This window comes from Schistocerca cancellata, chromosome 3 (genome assembly GCF_023864275.1).
Source record: "Schistocerca cancellata isolate TAMUIC-IGC-003103 chromosome 3, iqSchCanc2.1, whole genome shotgun sequence".
NCBI classification, from domain to species: domain Eukaryota; kingdom Metazoa; phylum Arthropoda; class Insecta; order Orthoptera; family Acrididae; genus Schistocerca; species Schistocerca cancellata.
Window position 1 is genome coordinate 274,151,436 of NC_064628.1, and position 27,357 is coordinate 274,178,792.

The 27,357-nt window shown below is 45.1% G+C and overlaps 1 protein-coding gene and 1 non-coding gene across 2 annotated transcripts in view; one reads left to right on the plus strand and one right to left on the minus strand.

The window, feature by feature from the left end:
- The window catches only part of LOC126176255 (octopamine receptor Oamb-like), a 356,106-nt gene that overhangs the window by 182,409 nt on the left and 146,340 nt on the right, over nt 1–27,357 (minus strand). The window contains exon 3 of the mRNA XM_049923401.1: nt 25,129–25,404. Coding sequence (XP_049779358.1) covers nt 25,129–25,404 — 276 coding nt within the window. The remainder of the gene's footprint in view (nt 1–25,128; nt 25,405–27,357) is intronic.
- Trnas-cga (transfer RNA serine (anticodon CGA)) lies at nt 8,165–8,239 on the plus strand. The gene has a single exon. It is a non-coding gene; the product is annotated as a tRNA-Ser (tRNA).

Below are 27,357 nucleotides of genomic sequence, written 5' to 3' on the forward strand. Positions count from 1 at the left end.
TCATGGCAAGTCTCTGCCATCAATTGCCAGTAGAAGAAGTGGAGGTACGTTACAGTAGGATTAATGCAGTTTATAATTTTCATTTCGTAATTATGACATTAAGAAAGAGGAATTCATACCGCTACAGATATTTCTGCGTCATAGAAAAAATATTGGAAAATGACATAGAAGATATTGTACTATAAACTGTGAGAACAATGGCTAAATTTCGAAAAGGAAAGAGGAATTCGTACAGGTACAGATATGTCACCAAAACACAAAAAGTAGTGGAAAATTACTCTGAAGTTATTGCTCCAGAGTCTGTGAGGGAAAATTTGTTTATAAATTAAATGAAAAAGACGTTTGTCTTACTCACTAGTGTGATGTTATAAGGAAATTGCACATTCCTCATGTTGATATTGGAGTGGGGTGTATAAAAGAGGAATCAGTTTTGTGGAAAGTATCAAAGAAGAATCTACCTTGTGTTTAGTGTTCCTGTTGATGCACAAGGGAAAAAAATGAGACAATGATTCTCTTTTGTGTACCTCTTACTTTTGTACTAGTCTCAGTGTAATTTCTTACCCAATACTGGTTGACTTTATAGTTTTAAAAAGCGGAAAGATAAATAAATAAATTTCAGAAGTTCACTCTGACAAATGTTTCATGCCATAAATATCCTAGAAAAACCTCTACAGAAAAATCAGAGTTATGCATACGTATCTCTATCTCATTTTTAACATCTCAACCTTATATCTTTTGTGCACATAACAATAACATGTGTATCATATTTTGGACCATCGCTTATTTAAGAATTTCAGTCCAAAAAATAATAAGCAGCTTTTATTTTTGTAGTTTACATTTGTAGCTTTGAAGCATAAAATACAATCTCAGTTTGAACCAGCCTATGCTCTCTAACATGCAAAAAAAATTTTTTCACAGCACTCTTTTTTCTTTCAAAAATGGAAACAAATTTTGAGATTTTTTATCCTATTTAGATGACCTTACCCTATGAGAATTATAAATCCATACTACAATCAAACAAGTGGTGTATACCATATTTTAAGTCACTTGAGAGGAACTTATTATTTTGGAACAAGCAGCCGCTTGCTGAAACAAACCATGTGCCATTGAATGAAGATGATCCTTGTATTTGTTTCACAGCCATTGCTAGCAATTCCTAGTTACCCTACAGTCGTTGATATAGTTGGAAAGAGCCGAACCCATTTCAGGACCTCCTCAAAGGAGACAGAGGAACTGGAAAAAATAACGTCACTTGAATGTCTAAATCATAAATCATGTGGAAAACATCACATGTTTGTAAATGATGTCCTCCTTGCCGTGGATGAAGAAAATGAAATTTATTCGTTGTTTCTAGATTGTAGAAAGACTTTCGACATCTTCTGAAACAATTAAGTTCTGGAGAGAGGTATCTCAAGTAGTTTCGCGATGACACTGAAATTCTCCGGTAAGACACGGCTCGTAATCTTTGGTGGAGAACGATAGTAATTCGATGTATTGCGATGAGTGAAATTGTTAAGAATACAACAAAAGACTGAAGAGACATTAATAGGAACACTCATGCCGTATAAACATTTGAGAGTGACAGCAACGCCACGAGCCGTCTGGCACAATGACAGCTGTGGAGAAACGTGAACATTATTGCGGGAAAACTACATCCCTTCGTTTTTGATGTCCTCCCAGAAGGCAATGGCAGCTTCCAGCAGTGTTACTGGTCGTATCATGAGGCCAGAAGAGCGCTACAGTGGGCTGAGAAGCATGACTCAAAAATGTTGAAAAGTGTGTAAAATCTTATGGGACTTAACTGCTAAGGTCATCAGTCCCTAAGCTTACACACTACTTAATCTAAATTATCCTAAGGACAAACACACATACCCATGCCCGAGGGAGGACTCGAACCTCCGCCGGGACCAGCCGCACAGTCCATGACTGTAGCGCCCGAGACCGCTCGGCTAATCCCGCGCGGCCGGAAGCATGACTCCCTGTGAAGTCTTGTTCCCCAGATACTAATGATATGAAACGTATATAACACGTCTGGGGTGGTATCGGCTGCCACCTCAGTCTCACAGCCCGGCATGACATTATTTACTCGAGTCTAGTGACCTGTGCATCAGAATTTGTTGCCACACACCCTTGGAAACCTACCAAGGACATGTCGAACCCGTGCCACGCAGAACTTTTACTTTATTGCGTTTCAACGGTAGACCAACAAGCTACTAAGCAAGCCAGCATAGAAGTATATTTACTCCAATAAAGAGTTTTCTTTGCCGCGAAATGTTTATTATTGTCGCAGATGCTGCATGAAACTTGGTACTTAATAAGCTGCATTTGCATCTTGTGGACCGAAAGAAAGCAGAAAATATGGTTATTGTGAATGAATCACAGGACTTTAATGTTCTATATATTATTAAGTATTGGCCCCTCTGTTCGACGTTACTGTGAAGTTACGTGTCAGCAAGACAGTGCCCGACATGTTGGTCATGCCCTGTTCCATACGTTATCCTGATATCTCACCCAGCAAAACCTCTAGTCGTGAGTTTACGAAGAAACCGACACCCGCACGCTAGCCGCTAAGATTCATGGACACTGGTATGAAGCTGAAGCGCCATGGAACGATGTACCTGTACGTGTCATCTAATTTCAGTACTGTATGACTCTCTCTGTAAGTGACATGAGCTTATGCACACTGCTCAGAGCTGCCACCTCTGACAGCGATAATGGCTTTAAGCTGGTCAGTCATCGAGTCGAAATATCCTTGAAATGGAAACAGTGGTACGTCGTTCTACGGTACTTCAAACTTCTAACTGACACTGGTAAATTTATATCTATATATACCACTGGAAGACCACATACACAGTGGTCCATTGATAGTGACTGGTCCAAATATCTCACGAAAAGGCATCAAACGAAAAAATTACAAAGAACGAAACTCGTCTAGCTTGAAGGGGGAAACCACATGGCGCTATGGTTGGCCCGCTAGATGGCGCTGCCATAGATCAAACGGATATCAACAGCATTTTGTTAAATAGGAACCCCCAATTTTTATTACATATGTGTGTAGTACGTAAAGAAATATGAATGTTTTAGTTGGACCACTTTTTTCGCTTTGTGATAGATGGCGCTGTAATAGTCACAGACGTATAAGTACGTGGTATCACGCAACATTCCGCCAGTGCGGACGGTATTTGCTTCGTCATACATTACCCATGTTAAAATGGACCGTTTGCCAGTTGCGGAAAAGGTCGATATCGTGTTGATGTATGGCTATTGTGATCAAAATGTCCAACGGGCGTGTGCTATGTATGCTGCTCGGTATCTTGGACGATATCATCCAAGTGTCCGGACCGTTCGCGGGATAGATACATTATTTAAGGAAACAGGAAGTGTTCTGCCACATGTGAAACGTCAACCACGACCTGCAACAAATGATGATGCACAAGTAGATGTTTTAGCTGCTGTCTCGGCTAATCCGCACATCAGTAGCAGACAAATTGTGAGAGAATCGGGAATCTCAAAAACGTCGGTGTTGAGAATGCTACATCAACATCAATTGCACCCGTACCATATTTCTATGCATCAGGAATTGAATGGCGACGACTTTGAACGTCGTGTACAGTTCTGCCACTGGGCACAAGAGAAATTACGGGACGATGACAGATTTTTTGCACGCATTTTATTTAGCGACGAATCTTCATTCACCAACAGCGGTAACGTAAACCGGCATAATATGCACTATTGGGCAACGGAAAATCCACGATGGCTGCGATAAGCGAAACATCAAATGGTTCAAATAGCTCTGAGCACTATGCGACTTAACTTCTGAGGTCATCAGTCGCCTAGAACTTAGAACTAATTAAACCCAACTAACCTAAGGACATCACACACATCCATGCCCGAGGCAGGATTCGAAACTGCGACCGTAGCAGTCGCTCGGTTAAAGACTGTAGCGCCTAGAACCGCACGGCCACTCCGGCCGGCGAACATCAGTCACCTTGGCGGGTTAATGTATGGTGCGGCATTATGGGAGGAAGGATAATTGGCCCCCCTTTTTTTTCGATGGCAATCTAAAAGGTGCAATGTGTGCTGATTTCCTACGTAATGTTCTACCGATGTTACTACAAGATGTTTCATTGCATGTCAGAATGGCGATGTACTTCCAACATGATGGATGACCGGCACATAGCTCGCGTTCGGTTGAAGCGGTATTCAAATGGTTCAAATGGCTCTGAGCACTATGGGCCTCAACTACTGAGGTCATTAGTCCCCTAGAACTTAGAACTAGTTAAACCTAACTAACCTAAGGACATCACAAACATCCATGCCAGAGGCAGGATTCGAACCTGCGACCGTAACGGTCTTGCGGTTCCAAACTGCAGCGCCTTTAACCGCACGGCCACTTCGGCCGGCAGAAGCGGTATTAAATAGCATATTTCATGACAGGTGGATTGGTCGTCGAAGCACCATACCATGGCCCGCACGTTCACCGGATCTGACGTCCCCGGATTTCTTTCTGTAGGGAAAGTTGAAGGATATTTGCTATCGTGATCCACCGACAACGCCTGACAACATGCTTCAGCGCACTGTCAATGCATGTGCGAACATTACGGAAGGGTAACTACTCTCTGTTGAGAGGAATGTCGTTACACGTATTGCCAAATGCATTGAGGTTGACGGACATCATTTTGAGCATTTATTTCATTAATGTGGTATTTACAGGTATCCGCGCTGCAACAGCATGCGTTCGCAGAAAAGATAAGTTTACAAAGGTACATGTATCACATTAGAACAACCGAAATAAAATGATCAAACGTGCCTACGTTCTGTAGTTTAATTTAAAAAACCTACCTGTTACCAACTGTTCGTCTGAAATTGAGCCAAATGTTTGTGACTATTACGGCGCCATCTATCGCAAAGTGAAAAAAGTGGCCCAACTAAAACATTCATATTGCTTAACGTACTATACGAATATTTAATTAAAATGGGGGTTCCTATTTTAAAAAACGCAGTTGATATCCGTTTGACCTATGGCAGCGCCATCTAGCGGACCAACCATAGCACCATCTGGTTTCCCCCTTCAAGCTAGACAATTTTGTTCTGTGTAGTTTTTTCGTTTGAAGCTTATTTCGTGAGATATTTGGCCCGGTCGCTATCAGTGGACCACACTGTATAAATCTTTTCTTCTCTTGATTCGTTAGTACGAATATTTACAACCCTATACCTCATCATAGACTTTGAAATGAACAATACACAGACCAGTCAGATTAATGTGAACACCGACTGTGTTCAGGGTCACCGAGCAATAACCAATCACAGAAGGCAGCTGGCAGCAGTAGCAGTGGCGTGTATATAAAGCGTTCGTGGCGGCGGGGGGGGGGGGGGGGGGTCGGGTCGCGGAAATCAGTGCAGCGGTTGTCCTAATGCTGAAACTGAGCAATTTATCTGACGTCCAAAAGCCGCGCAGGATTAGCCGAGCGGTCTCAGGCGCTGCAGTCATGGACTGTGCGGCTGGTCCCGGCGGAGGTTCGAGTCCTCCCTCGGGTATGGGTGTGTGTGTTTGTCTTTAGGATAATTTAGGTTAAGTAGTGTGTAAGCTTAGGGACTGATGACCTTAGCAGTTAAGTCCCATAAGATTTCACACACATTTCAACATTTGACTCCAAAAGGGCACGATCATTGGCTTTCGGGTCATGGCTGGAAGGAATTCCGAGACGGCTAAGTCTGTAAGCCTTTCGCATGATTTAAGTACACTGTCCACGGCAAAATGGCACTATACGAAGTCAGCACCGAGGCCGCTGTGATGCACCACGGGCCATGGATAACAGGGGTGAACGACGGCTGTGAAGATGTATACGGGCGAACAGACGTGCAACTGTTGAACAACTGACCGAACAGTTGAACCAAGGAGCTACCAACAGTGTCCACTCAACGACCCTCCAGGGTACGTTGCTAGTGATGAGCCTCCGCAACAGGCGCCTGGTTCATGCACACAGTGCAGTCACAGGATGTCAAATGAAACACCTTTCAGTCGTCTAGTTTCCGAACTTATTTTATTTGGCTAGCAGTTTCTGCGATTTACTACTCAATCTTCAGGCCCCAGAACCAACTACACGTCGGTCAGGGGACTGTAGATGGCGTAGTAAATCGCCGAATCTGGTAGCCGAATAAAATATGCTTTGAAACTAGACTTCTGAAAGGTATTTCACGTGACATCCTGTATCGAACAGCCGAGTCTCGCAACCATCTCTGAAAAGATGGACATACAAAGACAACATAGTTTCAACTTTAAGCGGTGTCCATTGTCGTTCATGGCCTTTCGACAAAGAATTGACACAAAAGTTTCGTTTGCCTGGGACCAGAATAGCAGCAACTGCGGCCGCGCTCTGCAGACGCGCTTTGGAGCTTCAGGCACGGTGCTGCTCTGTTTGGACGTCGCGAATTTGTATTCGTTCTGTGCGTTACAGTCTAGTGTAAGACTGTGATTGTGTTAGTAAAGTCTTTTAGTTCACTTGTTTTCGCCTGCTGTGAACTACTGAAAAGGCCACCATGTTTCCCAAGAAGCTTACTCTAAGATTTGGATTTGACAAAGTAACTCATAATGTTCCGCCAAGTTCACTGGTGATCCATAAACGGATTGTTGATGTTATTGGCATTACTTCGGATCAGACTAACACTGTTTATTACGACTTGGAGCAATATCATTTTCTTGTGAAACTGCTTTCCCCGTTGGTGCTGGAACGGAGTCTACAGAAATTTGAAGGACAAGCTGAACTCCGCCATCGCGACAATTCGGTGAATGCAGTGTCTATTTCAAATGCTGTTGTTTATTATAAACAAAGTATTTAATTTGTCCCCTGAGACAGAAAACTGCTGCTTAAAGGACGTATTATCTAAGTACTGAGACATCAAGCAACATCGTAATCAACGATGGTAGCGCCAGCATAGATTGCTATGCCTTAATAGTGTTCAGTCTGTCGACATGCGTGTCAAACAAAATATCCCAACTCATGTTTCGGTTTGTGGTTACAAGGCGCTCGTTATTTACAAAGGACAAAAAATGGTTCAAATGGCTCTGAGCACTATGGGACTCAACTGCTGAGGTCATTAGTCCCCTAGAACTTAGAACTAGTTAAACCTAACTAACCTAAGGACATCACACACATCCATGCCCGAGGCAAGATTCGAACCTGCGACCGTAGCGGTCTCGCGGTTCCAGACTGCAGCGCCAGAACCGCGCGGCCACTTCGGCCGGCTACAAAGGACAGACGTTGACTAGCCACATACATAATGAAAGTGGGTATCACTGGAAAAACTGTAAAAAAAAGTGCTTGTACTGCAGAAAAATTTAGAACAGCATATAAGACTAACACTGGCTGACCTTGTGACCGAAAACCAGTTGACTGTTGGTGAGTCTAAGGCGCTGCAGTCATGGACTATCCGGCTGGCAAGTGCTCTACCAACTGAGTTACCCAAGCACGACTCACGGCCCACCCCCACAGCTTTACTTCTGCCAGTACCTCGTCTCCTACCTTCCAAACTTTACAGAAGCTCTTCTGCGAGCCTTGCAGAACTAGCACTCCTGAAAGAAAGGATACTGCGGAGACATGGCTTAGCCACAGCCTGGGGGATGTTTCCAGAATGAGATTTTCGCTCTGCAGCGGAGTGTGCGCTGATATGAAACTTTCTGGCAGATTAAAACTGTGTGCCGGACCGAGTCTCTCACTCGGGACCTTTTCCTTTCGCGGGCAAGTGCTCTACCCTCTGAGCTACCCAAGCACGACTCATTCCCCATTCCCATAGCTTTACTTCTGCCAGTACCTCGTCTCCTACCTTCCAAACTTTACAGAAGCTCTCCTGCGAACCTTGCAGAACTAGCATTCCTGAAAGAAAGGATATTGCGGAGACATGACTTAGCCACAGCCTGGGGGATGTTTCTAGAATGAGATTTTCACTCTGCAGCGGAGTGTGCGCTGATATGAAACTTCCTGGCAAATTAAAACTGTATGCCGGACCGAGACTCGAACTCGGGACCTTTGCCTTTCGCGTACAAGTGCTCTACCAACTGAGCTACCCAAGCACGACTCACGCCCCGTCCCCACAGCAGGAGAGTTTGGCAGGTAGGAGACGAGGTACTGGCAGAAGTAAAGCTGTGGAGACGGGACGTGAGTCGTGCTTGGGTAGCTCAGTTGGTAGAGCATTTGCCCGCGAAAGGCAAAGGTCCCGAGTTCGAGTCTCGGTCCGGCACACAGTTTTAATCTGCCAGAAAGTTTCATACTCTTGAAGTTTTTCCACCTTTACTTAGGAGAGACACTGTAGACAATCCGGTTGCGAAAAGTAGTACCGTCACTAACAAGAGACGTCGAACTTGTGACGGCAGTAGTAGAGATGAAATGAACCTGTCGCTGAATGCTGTTGTTAACATTCAGGAAACAAAACTATAATTTTCGCCAATATTGTTAGCATAGATTCAAATTCTGAGTTAAGTGTATCAGTGGACAAATTGAGTAGGGTACCGTCCACCGTCAACCGGACAGGTCGAAGTGACGTCACAACCTCATTCTGCAGTCCAGTACCTGCCAGCAGCTGGCAATGCGCGGGCCCGTTTGACGCCACAACCCTGCGTTGCAGTAAGGGCGTGTCGCGAAATGCAAACAGACTCACCCGTGGATGCAGCTGTTAGCAAACATGACGAGGAATCGAGCGATTGTCAACAACAGCCGACGTCACCGCCCAAACCCCAAAGCCAAAAAGCGGAGTTTTACAGCGATAACAAACAAAGTGCAAACGAATGTGACCGCAGAAGTGACCTGACATGGGAAGAACTCCGTATGCGCCGCGCTCGGGAGACGTGATTCTGATACAGGACAGCCCCTCAGATTCTCCGACGCCGCCTTCGATGGAAAACTGCTCAGGGAGTGGGCGGAACAACATTAGGTGAAGGCCAGTGTCACTGCAAACTGTAAGAAAAGTAAAAAGAACGGTTCAAATGCAAACCAGTCAGATTCCCAGGAAGGATCCGGCATGAAATGATAGACCAAAAAAAAAAAATCACTCTCTAGTGTTACAGTAATATACGATTACCACGTTGAACATTAACAGGATACAGTCCGATGTAAAAATAGCTGCTCTGAAACATTTTCTATATGAGTCAGGACCGACGTTGCTCTACTGCAGAAAGTGGTGTCCCCGCAACTAAATATTTCCAGTTATGTTGGTTCTCGCAACATATCCATTGAAAGAAGCGTTGGGACGCTCATTTTAGTTAGATAAGGCATCCCCGCACATAACGTTGATAATTTAGAATCGGGGTGGAGTACTGGAATAAATATTTCAGTAGTTGCTATTGTCAGTTTACATGCACCTTCTGCTAGCACTAAAAGAGGTGCAAAAGCTACATTCTTTAAAGAAAGCGTAATATATTTACTGAGAAAAAACCCCCTACAACATATAATAGGGAAATATTTTATTTGTATACTGAATCGTAAGGATCAGATTCTTAGCTTTAGTTACTCAACTGACTTGAGAGGCCTTGTTGCCGACTTAAAACTAAACGATGTGTGGGAAACAAAAATCCAAAAAATGTGAACTTCACTCATGTTGTTGCGAACTCCTGTAGTAGGATTGACAGAATTTACGTATCGGAAAACTTAGCAGACAAAGTGCTGAAAACAGAAACTGTTTCCGTTAGTTTTTCCGGCCACAGTGCGTTGTTACCTGCATAAATTTAACTCCACAACTGACCGAAGTGTAAGAATCCATTAAAATCTAACTATTTAACTAACTGCCCTTTCAAATTTATTAATGATATTGGATACTAAGTTGTTGTTGTTGTTGTGGTCTTCAGTCCTGAGTCTGGTTTGATGCAGCTCTCCATGCTACTCTATCCTGTGCAAGCTTCTTCATCTCCCAGTACCTACTGCAGCCTACATCCTTCTTAATCCGCTCAGTGTACTCATCTCTTGGTCTCCCTCTACGATTTTTACCCTCCCCGCTGCCCTCCAGTACTAAATTAGTGATCCCTTGATGCCTCAGAACATGTCCTAATAACCGATCCCTTCTTCTAGCCTTCTTCTACTCAAGTTGTGCCACAAACTCCTCTTCTCCCCAATTCTATTCAATACCTCCTCATTAGTTGTGTGATCTACCCATCTAATCTTCAGCATAGGAGACAAATTCGGATTATGAGAAGAAGATTTAGAAGATGACCTAAACAGAGCTTGGGAAATGTGTCTCCGTTCGCTGAACAACTTTCCATGTGCTAGAATAGTGGACCCGGTTGGCGGAACCGAAATTTATTATCTTTTAGTATAGATAAGGCCAGAAAAAAGAAATAAACTGTAGAATTCTCCTTTAGTGTGCTAATGGACCTCCATGATCAGACAGATGCAGTTCCTACAAGATTATAAGACCTCAAGCAAATAAAAGCAAAGTTAATAAGTTTGAAACACAAGGAACTGTAGGGACTTAAGATAAAATCCAAAGCAAAGTCGGTTATTGAAGATGAGACTGCTGCCTAGTACCAGCTCGTCAGACACAACAAGAGTAGAAGAATTTTCATGGATGAACTTCAACTCGATGATGGCACCATAATCACGATCCAAACGGGAATAATTAAAGAGATATCCATGTACTATGGAAGCATGTATGCATTGGGGGAAACAAACGAAGATGAATATGATGAGCTCTTTGGCACACATCTTCCACGAATATCGCGAGATGACGATGAGAACATTTCTTCGGACATCACCAAGCAGGATATATTGGAAATCTTGCGCAGCTCGTCCGCTAGGAAATCTGGAGGACCTGACGGACTGCCGTTTGAATTGTAGAAATGATTCTGAACCCTAATAGGAGACAAATTCGGATTATAAAATTATAGCACGAGCAATTCTTAATCGCTTTATACTATGCACAGCTGACATAATAGGCCAGCAGTAGACCTATGCTTTTAGAAGAATGATTTTAGAAACTGCGGCTTTCAGCCGCGATATCATTGTGCTAACACAGACAAGTAACATAGACTTTCATAAGCTTGTGATCAAATTAACCACAAATACCTGATAGAGACAATGTGCCGCATAGACTTCTGCCAAAACTATCGACATCATCGAGAATATAGAAATAGATGTTACTGCGCAAATCTCCATTAACTATCAACTGACAAAATAAACTGAAATAAAAGAGGCGTTACCCAAGGAAGCCCCTTATCCATTCTTCTGTTCATTTTATCGCTGGAACCTTTCCTGAGACAGCTACAGCATAGAGTGACAGGCATTGCCTTTCAAGGAATAAAGACCGTGGTAGGTCCTATGTGGACGATGCAGGCATAATCATAAAAAAAAATGGTTCAAATGGCTCTGAGCACTATGGGACTTAACATCTGAGGTCATCAGTCCCCTAGAACTTAGAACTACTTAAACCTAACTAACCTAAGGACATCACACACATCCATGCCCGAGGCAGGATTCGAACCTGCGACCGTAGCGGTCGCGCGGTTCCAGACTGAAGCGCCTAGAACCGCTCGACCACACCGGCCGGCCATCTAAGACCACGCTGATGTGTTACAACTAGAGATGACACATGAAAAATATTGTTCCGCATCAGGTTCGAGAGTAAATGAAAACAAAACTAAATTTCCGAGTTTGCTAACTTGCGCATTGTGTTGGCAAACCATGTTACTGAACACGAGACTCTTGGAATAGTATTGACAATTTCCCTTTTAAAAATGATTGCAATAAAGTGTCGGGAGGAGGCAAGAAAAATCAAGGGAGCTTTGACTGAAATTTGTCAACGTAACATAGACCATGTCCAAAGAGTACTGCTTGTCAACACGTATATTTTGTGCAAGGTTTACTACGTAGCACAGGTTATCCCCATCCCATCATTGTTGGCGAAGACGATCATGTCAACCTTAGCAAAGTTCTTATGGAGAGGGCAACTGTTTCGAGTGCCTGTTAAGACGGAAATGTTGGATCCAAGCAATGGAGGAATGGGGCTAACTGACATCTAGTCTAAGGCGATGGCGTTGTATGTCAAACTAACATTGAGCATAAAGTGTAACAATCCAGGATACATTACAGTAAAACTATATGACTTTGTCAGGCGGGAAAGTGCACAATCGCCGCTCAATAAACAAAAAATAAGTTTTATTCTGAAACATATTAGGGAGTTTTATCCTGAACGAAGCTACCTCAGCAAAAAACTTGTAAAGTCTAAAAACATTACAGCAAAGACGATCTTAGCAGAAAGAATGAACCACGAAAGTAAAACTAACATAGAAACTAAATGTGCTGGAAAAGCGTACATTGTAGTCTGGAAAAACATCAGCAGTGATGTTCTTTCATCTGATGTGCGAGCCACTTGTTACAAGGTAGTCAATAACATCATCAGCAGTAATGAGCGTCTCTTTGCCATCGGTTTAAATTCACACTAACGCCTGCAGTAAATGCAACTTTGTCGATACTGTGTCTCATCGGTAAACGTGTGGAGATCACATTATCAACTGGAGGTGGATCAGGGAGAAAGTGGCTCAAATAATAAGAACTTCAGCAAACAATGCACCGACTAACATTTTCTAGAGACCAGAAGAAAGGCGCAAAATAACGCAGTGTTTTGGTTATTTTTGATAATATTGGAAGTGATGGACACTGATGGATATATTGAATGCAAAATGTATATGAAACTGAATCCGAAAAAAAACATTTAAGTATCCGAACCACAATAAGAAATATGGTAACATATTCCGAATTGTCTTCAACAGAATGAAGATAGATTAGGGACACGGGGATTCCTCGTGGGAAGGGGATGGATTGGGTCACGAAGAAGTAGCAGTGCCGCGGAGATGCCCGAATACTTTTGCGGCGCATTCCCGACCCTAAGCTTCCTCACAAGTTACACACGACAAGTAAATCAGTAGTACAGCAGATACAATAATATATCGGCAAATATCTTGTATCTGTTACAAAATAAGATCTTGAGCTCCCTAAGGATGCTGTTAGAGGACTGACACTAATAAAAATGGTAAGGCAGTGAAGGACTTCTGGATGTTGCTGTTTGATACTGTTCTTCTACCCATATAATTTACCCTGGAGGAGACTAAGGGACATACATCAAGGATACACCGAATGGTTAAACTGAGTCTGGGAATTGATGAAAAGGATCCTGAGGCTGCAGAAAAATATAATGTGGATTCTGAACTCCCACCAGTTGAAGGTGACAGCGAAAATGCCTCTCGAATCGATGAAGCTGCTAAATTTGTGCTACTGTTAAAAAATTAATATCGTTCCTCATTCTATGAACGCTGTAACTGATGAGTGCCATAACTGTCACCTTATTTATGTCATTTCATTGTGAGCTACTCATTTTACTGTTTTAGTGGTATAATAATAAAAAAATGCTGACTGGTGTTCATCAGCGACGAAGGCTGGAATTAGCACGTCAGTATTGCAACTAGAATTCCACGGAGAGGCGAAAGGTGGCCTCTTCAGATGAATCACGTTTTATGCTCCATCGGTCGTGAAACTTCTGAAAGCAAACAGCCTGAACACTCGTCGGAAGGGTCCAGGCCAGAGAAGGGAGCTCTATGATTTGGGGAATGTTCCGGTAGCATTTTCTGGATGTTGTCGTCTTTCTGCAAGACACTCTGGATCAACACAAGTATGCTTCTATTCCTAGGGACCATGTCCCCCCGTACATGCAGTTTGTTTCTCCTCGGCACGAAGGCATCTACCAGCAGGATAATGCCACGTGCCACACAGCTCGCAGTGTACGAGCGTGGCTCGAAGTGTGTCAGGGTGAGTTTAACGTGCTCCACTGACCACAAAACTCCCAGGAATTAAATTCAGTCGAGAAACTGTGGGACCATCTCGATCGGGCAGCTCCTCACACCAGAAACCTAGCCCTTCTGGCCACTGCACTGGAGTTGACATGGCCCCACATGCCTGTCGGTACCTTCCAGAATCTCACTGACTTTCTTCCTGCACGTCCGAAGCGGTCCGTGCTGCAAAATGTGGTTATTCAGGTTTTTGACAGGTGGTCATATTAATATGACTGTATTGTGTAAATCGAGATTTGTACGTTACTACGCTCCTGGAAATTGAAATAAGAACACCGTGAATTCATTGTCCCAGGAAGGGGAAACTTTATTGACACATTCCTGGGGTCAGATACATCACATGATCACACTGACAGAACCACAGGCACATAGACACAGGCAACAGAGCATGCACAATGTCGGCACTAGTACAGTGTATATCCACCTTTCGCAGCAATGCAGGCTGCTATTCTCCCATGGAGACGATCGTAGAGATGCTGGATGTAGTCCTGTGGAACGGCTTGCCATGCCATTTCCACCTGGCGCCTCAGTTGGACCAGCGTTCGTGCTGGACGTGCAGACCGCGTAAGACGACGCTTCATCCAATCCCAAACATGCTCAATGGGGGACAGATCCGGAGATCTTGCTGGCCAGGGTAGTTGACTTACACCTTCTAGAGCACGTTGGGTGGCACGGGATACATGCGGACGTGCATTGTCCTGTTGGAACAGCAAGTTCCCTTGCCGGTCTAGGAATGGTAGAACGATGGGTTCGATGACGGTTTGGATGTACCGTGCACTGTTCAGTGTCCCCTCGACGATCACCAGTGGTGTACGGCCAGTGTAGGAGATCGCTCCCCACACCATGATGCCGGGTGTTGGCCCTGTGTGCCTCGGTCGTATGCAGTCCTGATTGTGGCGCTCACCTGCACGGCGCCAAACACGCATACGACCATCATTGGCACCAAGGCAGAAGCGACTCTCATCGCTGAAGACGACACGTGTCCATTCGTCCCTCCATTCACGCCTGTCGCGACACCACTGGAGGCGGGCTGCACGATGTTGGGGCGTGAGCGGAAGACGGCCTAACGGTGTGCGGGACCGTAGCCCAGCTTCATGGAGACGGTTGCGAATGGTCCTCGCCGGTACCCCAGGAGCAACAGTGTCCCTAATTTGCTGGGAAGTGGCGGTGCGGTCCCCTACGGCACTGCGTAGGATCCTACGGTCTTGGCGTGCATCCGTGCGTCGCTGCGGTCCGGTCCCAGGTCGACGGGCACGTGCACCTTCCGCCGACCACTGGCGACAACATCGATGTACTGTGGAGACCTCACGCCCCACGTGTTGAGCAATTCGGCGGTACGTCCACCCGGCCTCCCGCATGCCCACTATACGCCCTCGCTCAAAGTCCGTCAACTGCACATACGGTTCACGTCCACGCTGTCGCGGCATGCTACCAGTGTTAAAGACTGCGATGGAGCTCCGTATGCCACGGCAAACTGGCTGACACTGACGGCGGCGGTGCACAAATGCTGCGCAGCTAGCGCCATTCGACGGCCAACACCGCGGTTCCTGGTGTGTCCGCTGTACCGTGCGTGTGATCATTGCTTGTACAGCCCTCTCGCAGTGTCCGGAGCAAGTATGGTGGGTCTGACACACCGGTGTCAATGTGTTCTTTTTTCCATTTCCAGGAGTGTATTTCTAAAGAGTCCATATTGACACGTATTTCATTGTTATATTTTTTAATAAATTCACTTAAAGGACTCTATGACAGCTTTCAGTCGTAGTGCCCGCCAAGTGATGGCATGCCAGTCTCGTGGCAACACACCACCCAATGTTTTCAGTGAGTTACAGATTTGGAGAACGTGCTGGTCAAGGCAGTAGCCAAACAGTCTCTGTAGGGACGCAGTCCAACATAGCATGGGCAACATGCGATCTTTTTTTATCTTGTTGAACGATACGTCGTGGAGATCTGACACCGGCCTTAACACACTGTAAGTGTAACGCCTGCTGTCCACACTACTGTCTCTGCAATTCAGAGGTGGTCGCCAAATGTTGGACTTTCATGATGATAAAAAATACAATATGGCCACGTCCGTTCCCCTCGGACCTTTCGTACACAGGCATGTTCATCGTAAAGGCATAAGCAAATCGGGCCTCGTCTGACAAGTCGACGAGCTGTCGTTCGTGTGTTCAGTGTGGTGTTTGGTGGTGCCGCATCTAGGGAACTGGCATCAATGATGCCATGCTAATAGCTCATGGTACTCCAAATTCCGTGAAGATATCCGTGTGAATATTTGTCTCGTTGTAAGAGTGCCCCTTTTCTGGCTCAACGTATGTGACGTGGCAGCATGAGCACACACAGCCGAGTTAGCGGTATACCTTACTCCTTCAGCCGAGCGAGCGGTATACATAACTTCTTGGGCGTTACTCTTTTGTAGCCAATGAGATACTGCATGACGTGAGTATGTTTCTCCCGAACACATCGATCCCAGATTCACTTTACAATAGTAAGATACCAACCAATGTGAGCAGAAGTACCACCAAATGGTCTTGATAGGCAGTAATCATGCCGCTGTCGAATTCAGAAACTTTGTTAGTCGTTTTTCATTATCACACGAGCCTTCTAATCAACAATCAACAGTCGAATGCGGTTTCTGAATGAGAAATATGCTGTATAATATTTCCTTACGTACAGAATGCGGGCTACTCCTATCCACTTTGTGTAGTGACGGTGAGATGTTAATCATTTTCGTATGGAAGAAGGTAGTACGCTTCGTGCCATCTTCGTGGTCTTGCACTTGCGACCATGTTCGTATTGATACAGCCCCCCAAAGTCTTTGGAGATGGTCTGAATCGTCTGGGTGTGTCAGCAGCGTCGGGCGGTATCATTGGCACCCTTTACGCCTCTTCTGTCGATTCTGAACCTGCGGTGTGTCGGAAATCTTTTTCTCGGTTAACCATAAGAAAACCGCGTGATTTCAACTCTGGGTGTCACCATTCAGACCTACATCACAGAGGCGTCTAAAGAATGGGTGAAATGTAGGTAAGAGGGAATGTGAAACGTCCACGATGGCATTGAACAGATTTGTAATGAATTCTTACGACAATGTGACATCTTTAACCAACCTTACAGTTCACTTCAGCTTCCCAGCTGTGGTCCTTTTTTCGCATTTGTCGACGTATTGCTGTTTGAAGCATGTTCGAACTAGATAGCGACGTCGCAGGCGCCACACCATTGCACAATTACAGAGGTAAGTTACCTTTGAGCCAAATTTCAAACCTGTACATCATAATGGGAGTCAATTACGGGGTTTCGAGAAAGTGGTTCTCCAATGGTGTTTCACAATGTAGTTTCTGAAGCAGGACCTGTACTCAAAGATGCCCCTTACTTAGATAAGTGAAAAATGATTGAAATGAATTCTGTGCGTTTATAAAGAGTAAAGTAAGTAACAGTCTCGCGTTTGGAGTAACAGAATTTTTTAACTATGTGTACGTACAAAGGATTATCAGGGAGAGATGTAAAATTCTGGTGAGTTACTGATAATATTAACTCATTTTCTGTCAGAGCTTGACAGAACGTGACAATAATATTAAAAAGGAAAAGGAGTCCTAATGTTCAACAAAATTATATTTATTTGGTCATGAGCCGCCTCTCGGCTTCTTAGGATGTCACCTGAAGATGAGATAACAAGCCGAAAGCCGGTTCGTGACCAAATAAATATAATTTTGCATAACATTTCCTATTCAATATTATTTAATATCACTGAAAAAGTACTGTACCATGTTTCGTCAAATCCAAAAATGGAGAATGATACTCACCATGATCGTATCATTTGCTGTCAACACTGTTGCCTTATCTTTTCTTTTTGTTTTCCTGTTCATCAATCAATATGCCTGTAACAACAGTCCCATGACTCTCACTCATTTCTTCACTGTCTCACACTACTGCAGCGGAAGATAGGCTTCCATACTCAAATACAAACACTGAGAGAGCCCAGAAAACATATTCCTTCGCGGCGCTGTAGACGATGGTCAGTGAGTGCGCAGGTCTCATACACTGCAAGTAATTCGGAGAAAGCGGCGTGCCTCAGTGAAAGCTTAGCATAAAGGATGCATTGGTCCTACACACTCCGCGACTTCGTATCCTTTGCATGAACATATGCAGCCGAGTGAGCAAGCCACATTTGCGGCTGTGCCTTTTAACAGAAGTAGTCTCGCTCACCTTCTGCAAATTTGGTGAATGTATTCGAAGTTTGTTAGGCCGTCCTGTCGCCCGCAGGTGAGTGAACACCAAGTGGATAGGTGACTAGCCTGCAGACAAGCACATGTTTTTGTTGAAGGTGGAAAAATCCCCAGATCAGCACTGTTGTGAAAACCAGTGGGTGATTGCAGAGGTAGAGGAAGACATCATACCACTTGTAAACAAACTTTTGCAATCGGTCTTCAATGCGTGGATAAAAATTGCGACCAGAGAACGTGACTGCTTGTGGAGTTTGCTGGATGAAACATTTTCCCAAATGTGCTACTTAGCGTTGGATGGACTGTCTACCTCTTCAGTCCGAAAACTGTTGTAATGCGTCTGTCCATAGGGGACTATCCTTTGCAAGCCTCATCATTTTGTGGCGCTGGCACTATTATTTGGGGCTTACTGTGGAAACTGGCAGCTCAGATACTGTCTCCATTACCTTTCATATGAAGAAGCCGTAAGCAGCCAGTGGCCGCAATATCATTGGTATGCCTGCTGACTCAAAAGAGCTGTTTATTCATTACGAGGCGAGCCAGGCGGGGCACTGTAGTCCTGAAGACGCAACAGGTAGGCTGGGCGGTTTCTACGCCATCGAGAAATGGACCTGTGATTTTGTACATGTCCAGGCGTAGCACACTGGCACATAAAATGACCTTCTAACCAGTATAAATACCCGTCAGTTCCATCATTTCGGCAGTACTTGCTACGACGAGAGAACTACGCAAGGTGCTGGAACGATTTGGGTCAGCAAGCAGTCACCACCACTTTGAGACACCGACCCCATCCGAGCATTCCCTAGGACTAGGTCCTTCTCCTTGGACTTAGCATCTTTCTACTATAGATGAGGCACTAGGCTCACTTCAGCAACAGACGGGTTCCTGCCTTGGGAGAGGGGGGCTGGGAGGGGGCAGCAGATCCAGACTGGAGTGGTACAGCCACTCGCCGTTCCACGCAGATTTGGACGTCCTGGCTCCACGTACCTCTTTTCACAAGAATTCTGCGAGAATTCCAGCATGCCGCTGGTGCCTACCACAAGCAACAACACTTTGCCTAGCAGAGGCAAGCGTTGCTGAGTGGGCTTTTGGGTGTCACCATTCCTGGTTGCCGAAGTCACTGCTGGTCTTCTGGCTGATAACTGGCCACATCAGTGCTCCACGGATCATCCACATCAAAGGCTAAAGGAGGCTTGGCCGCCGGATAATAGAACTATGAGTTAGCAGCATGAATGTCAATAAAGTGTTCGACTTTCTGATACTGTTTTCTTGAGCTGTTAATGACCTGGACCAACGCTACGACCTAACACTGGACATCAACCCTCCATAGTAGTTGCTCTTCATCCTCGGCCACTACAGTATGTGGCAGAAGAATCAGTCTCCAAACAGTATGATGTCTCAATCACAGTTGGCAGTCTTATTGCAGAGTGAGGTGACTTAACGAACTGTTTGTTTCTACTTCCGTGTGCAGAGGAGATGGGATCAAGGCGCACTGTTGTCGAAATTTAAAGGTTACAGCAGTGGAGTCGTTAGATCCGGTTGAGGTGCCATAATTTTGTAGTTATCTGTAAGGGGTCTCCAATGTAATATTCTGGGCGCAGTGTACCATGTCCTGAGTCACTGGCGTTAGTGTGACACTGATTGGGTCTTATGGCTAGGCAGTGCCCAATGCCAAGGTGGCCCATGATGAGACAAAGGATTTAAGTTAATGTAATTATGACACTGTGAGCTGTGACTGATGCTGTGTTATACTCAACTGTGTACTGTAACAATCTGGGACACGGAGTAATTCCCAGCAAGAGGCGTTGCAGTCTTCACGTGATAACGTAGCGTATTTGTGAGTGGATAATACAGAATAACGTGCACAACTTGAGAGGGAAGGATAAGCAGTTAGCATTAATCGAACAGCGTAGTCCTCAGATGGACCCAGCCATCGACAATTTAATCATTTCCTTCCTAGGCAAGTCTACTGAGGCTGTAATGTCTTTCTTGGATGATCTGGAATCGTCGCTGAAGATGGGGTAAGACAGAGATTTAGGAACCAGGTTTTAAATTGTAAGACATTTCCAGGGGCAGATGTGGACTCTGATCGCAATCTATTGGTTATGAACTGTAGATTAAAACTGAAGAAACTGCAAAAAGGTGGGAATTTAAGGAGATGGGACCTGGATAAACTGAAAGAACCAGAGGTTGTACAGAGTTTCAGGGAGAGCATAAGGGAACAATTGACAGGAATGAGGGAAAGAAATACAGCAGAAGAAGAAAGGATAGCTTTGAGAGATGAAGTAGTGAAGGCAGCAGAGGACCTAGGGACCTAGTAGGTAAAAAGACGAGGGCTAGTAGAAATCCTTGGGTAACAGAAAAAATACTGAATTTAATTGATGAAAGGAGAAAATATAAAAATGCAGTAAATGAAGCAGGCAGAAAGGAATACAAACGTCTCAAAAACGAGATCGACAGGAAGTGCAAAATGGCTTAGCAGGGATTGCTAGTGGACAAATGTAACGATGTAGAGGGTTATCTCACTAGGGGTAAGATAGATACTGCCTACAGGATAATTAAAGAGACCTTTGGAGAAAAGAGGACGACTTGCATGAATATCAAGAGCTCAGATGGAAACCCAGTTCTAAGCAAAGAAGGGAAAGCAGAAAGGTGGAGGGAGTATATAGAGGCCTTATACAAGGGCAATGTACTTGAGAACAATATTATGGAAATGGAAGAGGATGTAGATGAATATGAAATGGGAGATACGATACTGCGTGAAGAGTTTGACAGAGCACTGAAAGCTCTGAGTCGAAACAAGGCCCCGGGAGTAGACAACATTCCATTAGTACTACTGACGGCCTTGGAAGAGCCAGTCCTGACAAAACTCTACCATCTGGTGAGCAAGATGTATGAGACAGGCGAAATACCCTCAGACTGTCGGGTGATGCTGAGGGAATTAGGTTAGGAAATGAGACACTTAAAGTAGTAAAAGAGTTTTGCTATTTGGGGAGCAAAATAACTGATGATGGTCGAAGTAGAGAGGATATCAAATGTAGATTGGTAATGGCAAGGAAAGCGTTTCTGAAGAAGAGAATTTTGTTAACATCGAGTATTGATTTAAGTGTCAGGAAGTCGTTTCTGAAAGTATTTGTATGGAGTGTAGCCATGTATGGAAGTGAAACATGGAAGATAAGTAGTTTGGACAAGAAGAGAATAGAAGCTTTCGAAATGTGGTGCTACAGAAGAATGCTGAAGATTAGATAGGTAGATCATATAACTTATGAGGAGGTATTGAATAGGATTTGGGAGAAGAGAAGTTTGTGGCACAACTTGACTAGAAGAAGGGACGGGTTGGTAGGACATGTTCTGAGGCATCAAGGGATCACCAATTTAGTATTAGAGGGTCACGTGGAGGGTAAAAATCTTAGAGGGAGACCAAGAGATGAATACGCTAAATAGATTCAGAAGGATGTAGGTTGCAGTATGTACTGGGAGATGAAGAAGCTTGCACATGATAGAGTAGCATGGAGAGCTGCATCAAACCAGTCTCAGGACTGAAGACCACAACAGCAACATTGAGCATAGATAAAATAGGAGCCAGAAGGCTAAAGCTGTGGCGTATATTCACTGCCTCTGAAACTTGTGATACAAGTTGCCTAGTAATTACAAAGAAAAACCTAAATGCTACCTAAATGCTGTTTATTGTTGTCCATGGATGCCGAGTATTTTTGCACACCCATCTAGGGTTGAGAGACGAGAAGGAGGGGACTCCGAAAGAGGGAGTTGTTATTGTGTAATCACTAGTTTTTGGGCTTCAATGTAGTAAATGGCAGCCACAGTAATTGAAAACATCGTAAGCACCTTGTGGGTGCAGCAATAGTTTACACAACGCGAGGCGAGCCAAATAGAGCACTGGAATCATAATGATGCAGAGGAAAGATGGGGCTCTTGAAAGGCAAACCAGATGGTCCCTTCATCTCTACCCAGAGATGTGTTATTCTATAATTCCTAGAAGCAGTACATCGGCACAACAAAAGAGCTTCTTACCAGTTCAAATGCGTGTCAATTCTAGGTGAGGTCTTCGCGGTCTGCCAGCATCAACTACGAGAGAACTACACCACAGTGGTGTGGGCCAGCAAGTGCCACTACGAGTTTGAGTCTTCTGGCAGTGTGTCTTCTTCTCTGGGCTCCGCGCCTTTCTACCAGTGACCCAAATACAGCCACACTTCAGCAGCCAGACGTCTGTACTGGCAGTAGCAGATAGTGACTGTGGTGGCACAGCCGCTCGCCCTCCTAACACTGTTGCGGATATCCTGGTCCCACACGCCTTTGCTCGCAGGGGGGAGTTTCATTCTTATATGATGTTATCCCCCGCAAGAATTACAGCAGGGTTCCGCGCCTGTGGCACCAACCACCCCATTCTGTGTCTAACTGGTGTAAACGCCACTGGCCACTGAACACGCTCCTGCACGTCAGCATTCCTTGGTGCCGCCGTCAAAGGCGGCCTTCTGCTGAACAGCTGGCCACAGAAGCTCCCCACAGGCCTTTCATGTCAGACGCTAAAGGTGGCGTGGCCGCCGCTTTGCAGAGCTACGAGTGTAGTAGCATGAATCTCAATAAGTGTTTGACTTTTCTGATTTTATTTTCATGAGTTACCGAACGCCCTGCACCTTCACCACGACCCACCGCAGCACATAAAGTCACTACATTTTCTATACACCGACTGCCAAATTCTTAAAATTGGCAATCAAGTCTCAGACTTCCTAGGCAACTTTTTCAATCACCTTCATACACTGCTACGAATTAGCGATTCCTTGATGCCACAGAATGTGTCCTGTCAACCATACTCTTCTTACACTCAAGTTTTCCTGTAAATTTCTTTGTTCCTGAATTATATTCACTACCTATTCACAGGTTATGTTAACAACACATTTAACCTTTAGAATTCTCCTGCCAGCACCACTGCTTCCTTTTTCTTCTTGTATGAGCAAGTTATTATCCACGTTTCACCCACACTTAAATTAGTATTCGGTGTTAGAATATCTCTCGTTGTTATTGCCAGTGTATATTTTACATCGTCTCCACTTTGACCATAATACACTACTGGCCATTAAAATTGCTACACCACGAAGGTGACGTGCTACAGAGGCGAAATTTAAGCGTCAAGAAGAAGATGCTGTGATATTCAAATGATTTTCAGAGCATTCACACAAGGTTGGCGCCTACACCTACAACGTGCTGACACGAGGAAAGTTTCCAACCGACTCCTCATACACAAACAGCAGTTGACCGGTGTTGCCTGGCGAAACGCTGTTTTGATGCCTCGTGTAAGGAGGAGAAATCCGTACCATCACGTTTCCGACTTTGATAAAGGTCGGATTGTAGCCTAACGCGATTGTGGCTTATCGTATCGAGACATTGCTGCTCCCGTTCGTCGAGATACAATGACTGTTAGCGGAATATGGAATCGGTGGGTTCAGGAGGGTAATACGGAACGCCGTGCTGGATCCCAACGGCCTCGTATCACTAGCAGTCGAGATGACAGTCATCTTATCCGCATGGCTGTAACGGTTCGTGCAGCCACGTCTCGAACTCTGAGTCAACAGATGGGGACGTTTGCAAAACAACAACCATCTGCACGAACAGTTCGACGCCGTTTGCAGCAGCATCGACTGCTAACTCTAAGACCATGGCTGCGGTTACCCTTGACGCTGCATCACAGACACGAGCGCATGCGATGGTGTACTCAACAACGAACCTGGGTGCACGAATGGCAAAACGTCATTTTTCGGATGAATCCAGGTTCTGCCTACAGCATCATGATGGTAGCATCCGTGTTTGGTGTCATAGCGGTGAACGCACATTGGAAGCGTGTATTCGTCATCGCCATACTGGCGTATCACGCGGCGTGATGGTATGGCGTGCCATTAGTTACATGTGTCGGTCACCTCTTGTTCGCATTGACGGCACTCTGAACTGTGGACGTTACATTTCAGATGTGCTACGATCCGTGACTCTACCCTTCATTCGATCCCTGCGAAACCCTACATTTCAGCAGGATAATCCACGTTCGCATGTTGCAAATCCTGTACGGGCCTTTCTGGATACAGAAAATGTTCGACTGCTGCCCTGGCCAGAACATTCTCCAGATCTCTCACCAATTGAAAACGTCTGGTCAATGGTGGCCGAGCAAATGGCCAGTCACTACTCTTGATGAACTGTGGTATCGTGTTGAAGCTGCATGGGCAGTTGTACCTGTATACGAATCCAGGCTCTGTTTGACCAAATGCCCAGGCGCTTCAATGCCGTTATTACGGCCAGGTGTGGTTGTTCTGGGTACTGATCTATGCACCCAATTGCGTGCAAATATAATCACATGTCAGTTCTAATATAATATATTTGTCCAATGAATACCCGTTTATCATGTGCATTTCTTCTTGGTGTAGCAATTTTCATGGCCAGTAGCGTATGTTACTTTGGTGCTTGCAGATGAACTCATTTGCTACTTTTAGAGTTTAGTGTTCAGTTCTAATACCTTCAGCACCAACTGATTTATTCGGACTAAATCTCATTGCTACGTCTTTACTTTTGTTGATGATCATCATCGACTCCTTTCAAGACCACTGTACATTCCCTTGAACTGCTGTTCCAGGTCTTTTGCTGTGTGACAGAATTAAAATATCACTTGAAAATCACAATGTTTTAATTACTTCTGCCAACTTTAACTATGGTCTTTCCGAATTTCTCCTTTACTTCGAAGACTGTTCAGTTTAAAAAATTGAATAGCAATGGCGATAGTCTACAACCCCGTCTCGGCCTCTCGTCAACTGCTGCCACCTTTTCATGCTCCACGGCTCTTAAATCTGCAGTCTGGTTTCTGAAAAAGGTGTGAATAACCTTTCACTCCGAGTGTTTTGTTACTGTTACCGTCAGAATGTCAAAGACAGTACTGCTGTTACGTTGCGGTATAGACTCCATATTTGGCATGGGGCCGTAGTGATGTGACAACAAGTGCGCAGTGCACACAAACTGCTTTCTGTGCAGTATATTTAGTTTTTGGCTAGCGCTTATAGGTGAGAGAGGCAGAAGACTACATACACGCTGCTGTTGCGGCGGAAGGCGGCGAGGCGCGCCCCGGTGACCCTGAGGTGCTGCTGCTGCTGCTGGCCGCTGGAGGCGGCGTACAGCCGCGCCATGGAGCCGGGCGGCGACGCGGAGAAGGACGACGACTTGATGGTGCTGGCCGTGCTGCTGTTGTTGCCCGGTGAGCCGGGGGGCGGCGGGGAGCCGCAGGGGGACGCCGGCTGGGGGCAGGCCGCCCCCACACCGCCGCCGGCGCCGCCCCCGCCGCAGATGGCGTCGCTGCTCGGGTAGCTGCAGGCGTGCGTGTTTCAACCACAGGACAAGCTAATGCGAGGCCGCGGATCGAGCGGTAGGGGCTCGGGTAACAAGACATGCTGAAGAGCGGGTACGCGCCACTACAGTTTGTAAGGGGGGGGGGGGGGGGACGGTGATGGTGGCTGCTAGAAAGAAGCAAAGGGGGCGTCATTCCTGCAAGCGTAATCATTCCTTCTAATGGAGACACATTAGTTTGTCTTGTAGAACAGTGAGATGTCACAGAGACATTGCAACTTTATGATGTTTTATCCAGTTTCCAGGCTTATAAACACCTAAGCTACAACTATATTTTACTCACAGGAAAATACCTATCATGCAGTGGGTTGCAATTCTCAATGTCACTCACATTGTCAGCCCAACAACGATGTAATATGTAATAAGTCGTGAAACCGCAATATTACGTGTTGCATGCCTCAGACTATAATGTAGAATCTGTCTTCGTGTCGGTGTGATTGGAAAATGCATACTCATGTATTGGTATGAAGTTTAGGAAAAGTGGAAGAGAAAGGACGATCAGTTACTAACCATAGTCTTGTATCAAGACATCGCTTCTGTCACTAAAGATACTAACGTCGTGGAGTCAAAAGTTTTTCGGAAAATGCCAACTCAAGGTAGGTGGCACATCTCGCGACTCACGTGGTCCGTCCATACAGACGTCAGAATAAGCAGCAGCCAGATGTTTCGCTTACACGTCGTTCATCGAGTGAGGACTATTAATGTCATCGTCGTGATGCGCTTCCAGAACCACTAGGGATTATGTTAAAAAAAATACGACGAAATTTGAATGTGGTGCGAAAGATGCTTACGCTTTTTCAGCCCTCTGGTTTTACGCCCTCCTGCGGCTTGATCATGAGGTGGGTAACACCATCGATGCCACTCGTGCATCATTGTTGAGCATATCAAAACTGTTCCTGCACAAAGGAAATAACTGATTGATTTCTAGCCGCCGGTGCGACAGGCAACCATTTAGACATTTATGTTGCGCAGTGTAGCCTAACCTCAAGCAGTGAGGCAGCCGGGGTGTGGCAAATACCGTGGTGCACTGGGTCCGCACCCGTGGGCAGAAGCGGCCCAGCTGAACGCCCTAGCAAAGAAAGCGTGCAGTAGTCCTACCAGGAGGGTAACCTAAACTAGCCTGCTAGAGAGTTGATGGGAACTTCACTGCGTCGGTGCTTGGAACTTTCCAGATACCAAAATAATCGAACGAAACATGTTTGCTACTACGTGTCATAATTAATTTTATTTGCACTTCGCATTTTGCTCCCTTCAGAATTAACATAATGCATGTAATGGTGTATACGATGTAAAATGACACAGCTCATTTATATCCTATTTATCCACACAAATCCAACTGTTGATAGGGAGGATTGAACCCCTGAAGTGTGTAATGGAAACTAAACTGTGACTGGTAACAATCGACGCCTAACCAAAAATATTGGTATTTGAAGATGTCAAGGAAGCTAAGAACTCTAGGAATCTCCAAGAGGACGATTAGAAAGACTTAAACTATGGAGATTAGAAGTGAGGAACCAAATTATCTCTAAACATTTCAAAATTTGTGCAAGATGATAGTTGGCGGGTAAGGATCGCTAATGATGTGATTGGGGAGACTGATATGAATTCAGAGTGAGAAAAGTAAGAGGAGGCCTAAGGCTTCCCACATGAGCATCAGTAATGTAGTGCTGCCAATATAAGACGAGAAATCATAACAAAACTGGTAGGATTTGTGAATATTCTTCCTGTAAAGATACCAACTCGACATCAGCATTCGGAACATGCTGTGAAGCCCATCATACACTACACGCTAACTCTATGCAATGAAGTCAGTTGTTGAACCGTTGTAGACAATAGTACACATGACCGGTTCCAAGTACGAGTCGTTGGTAATACGACCTCTACCGAATATTTGTGAACCATACAGGCTTTCCC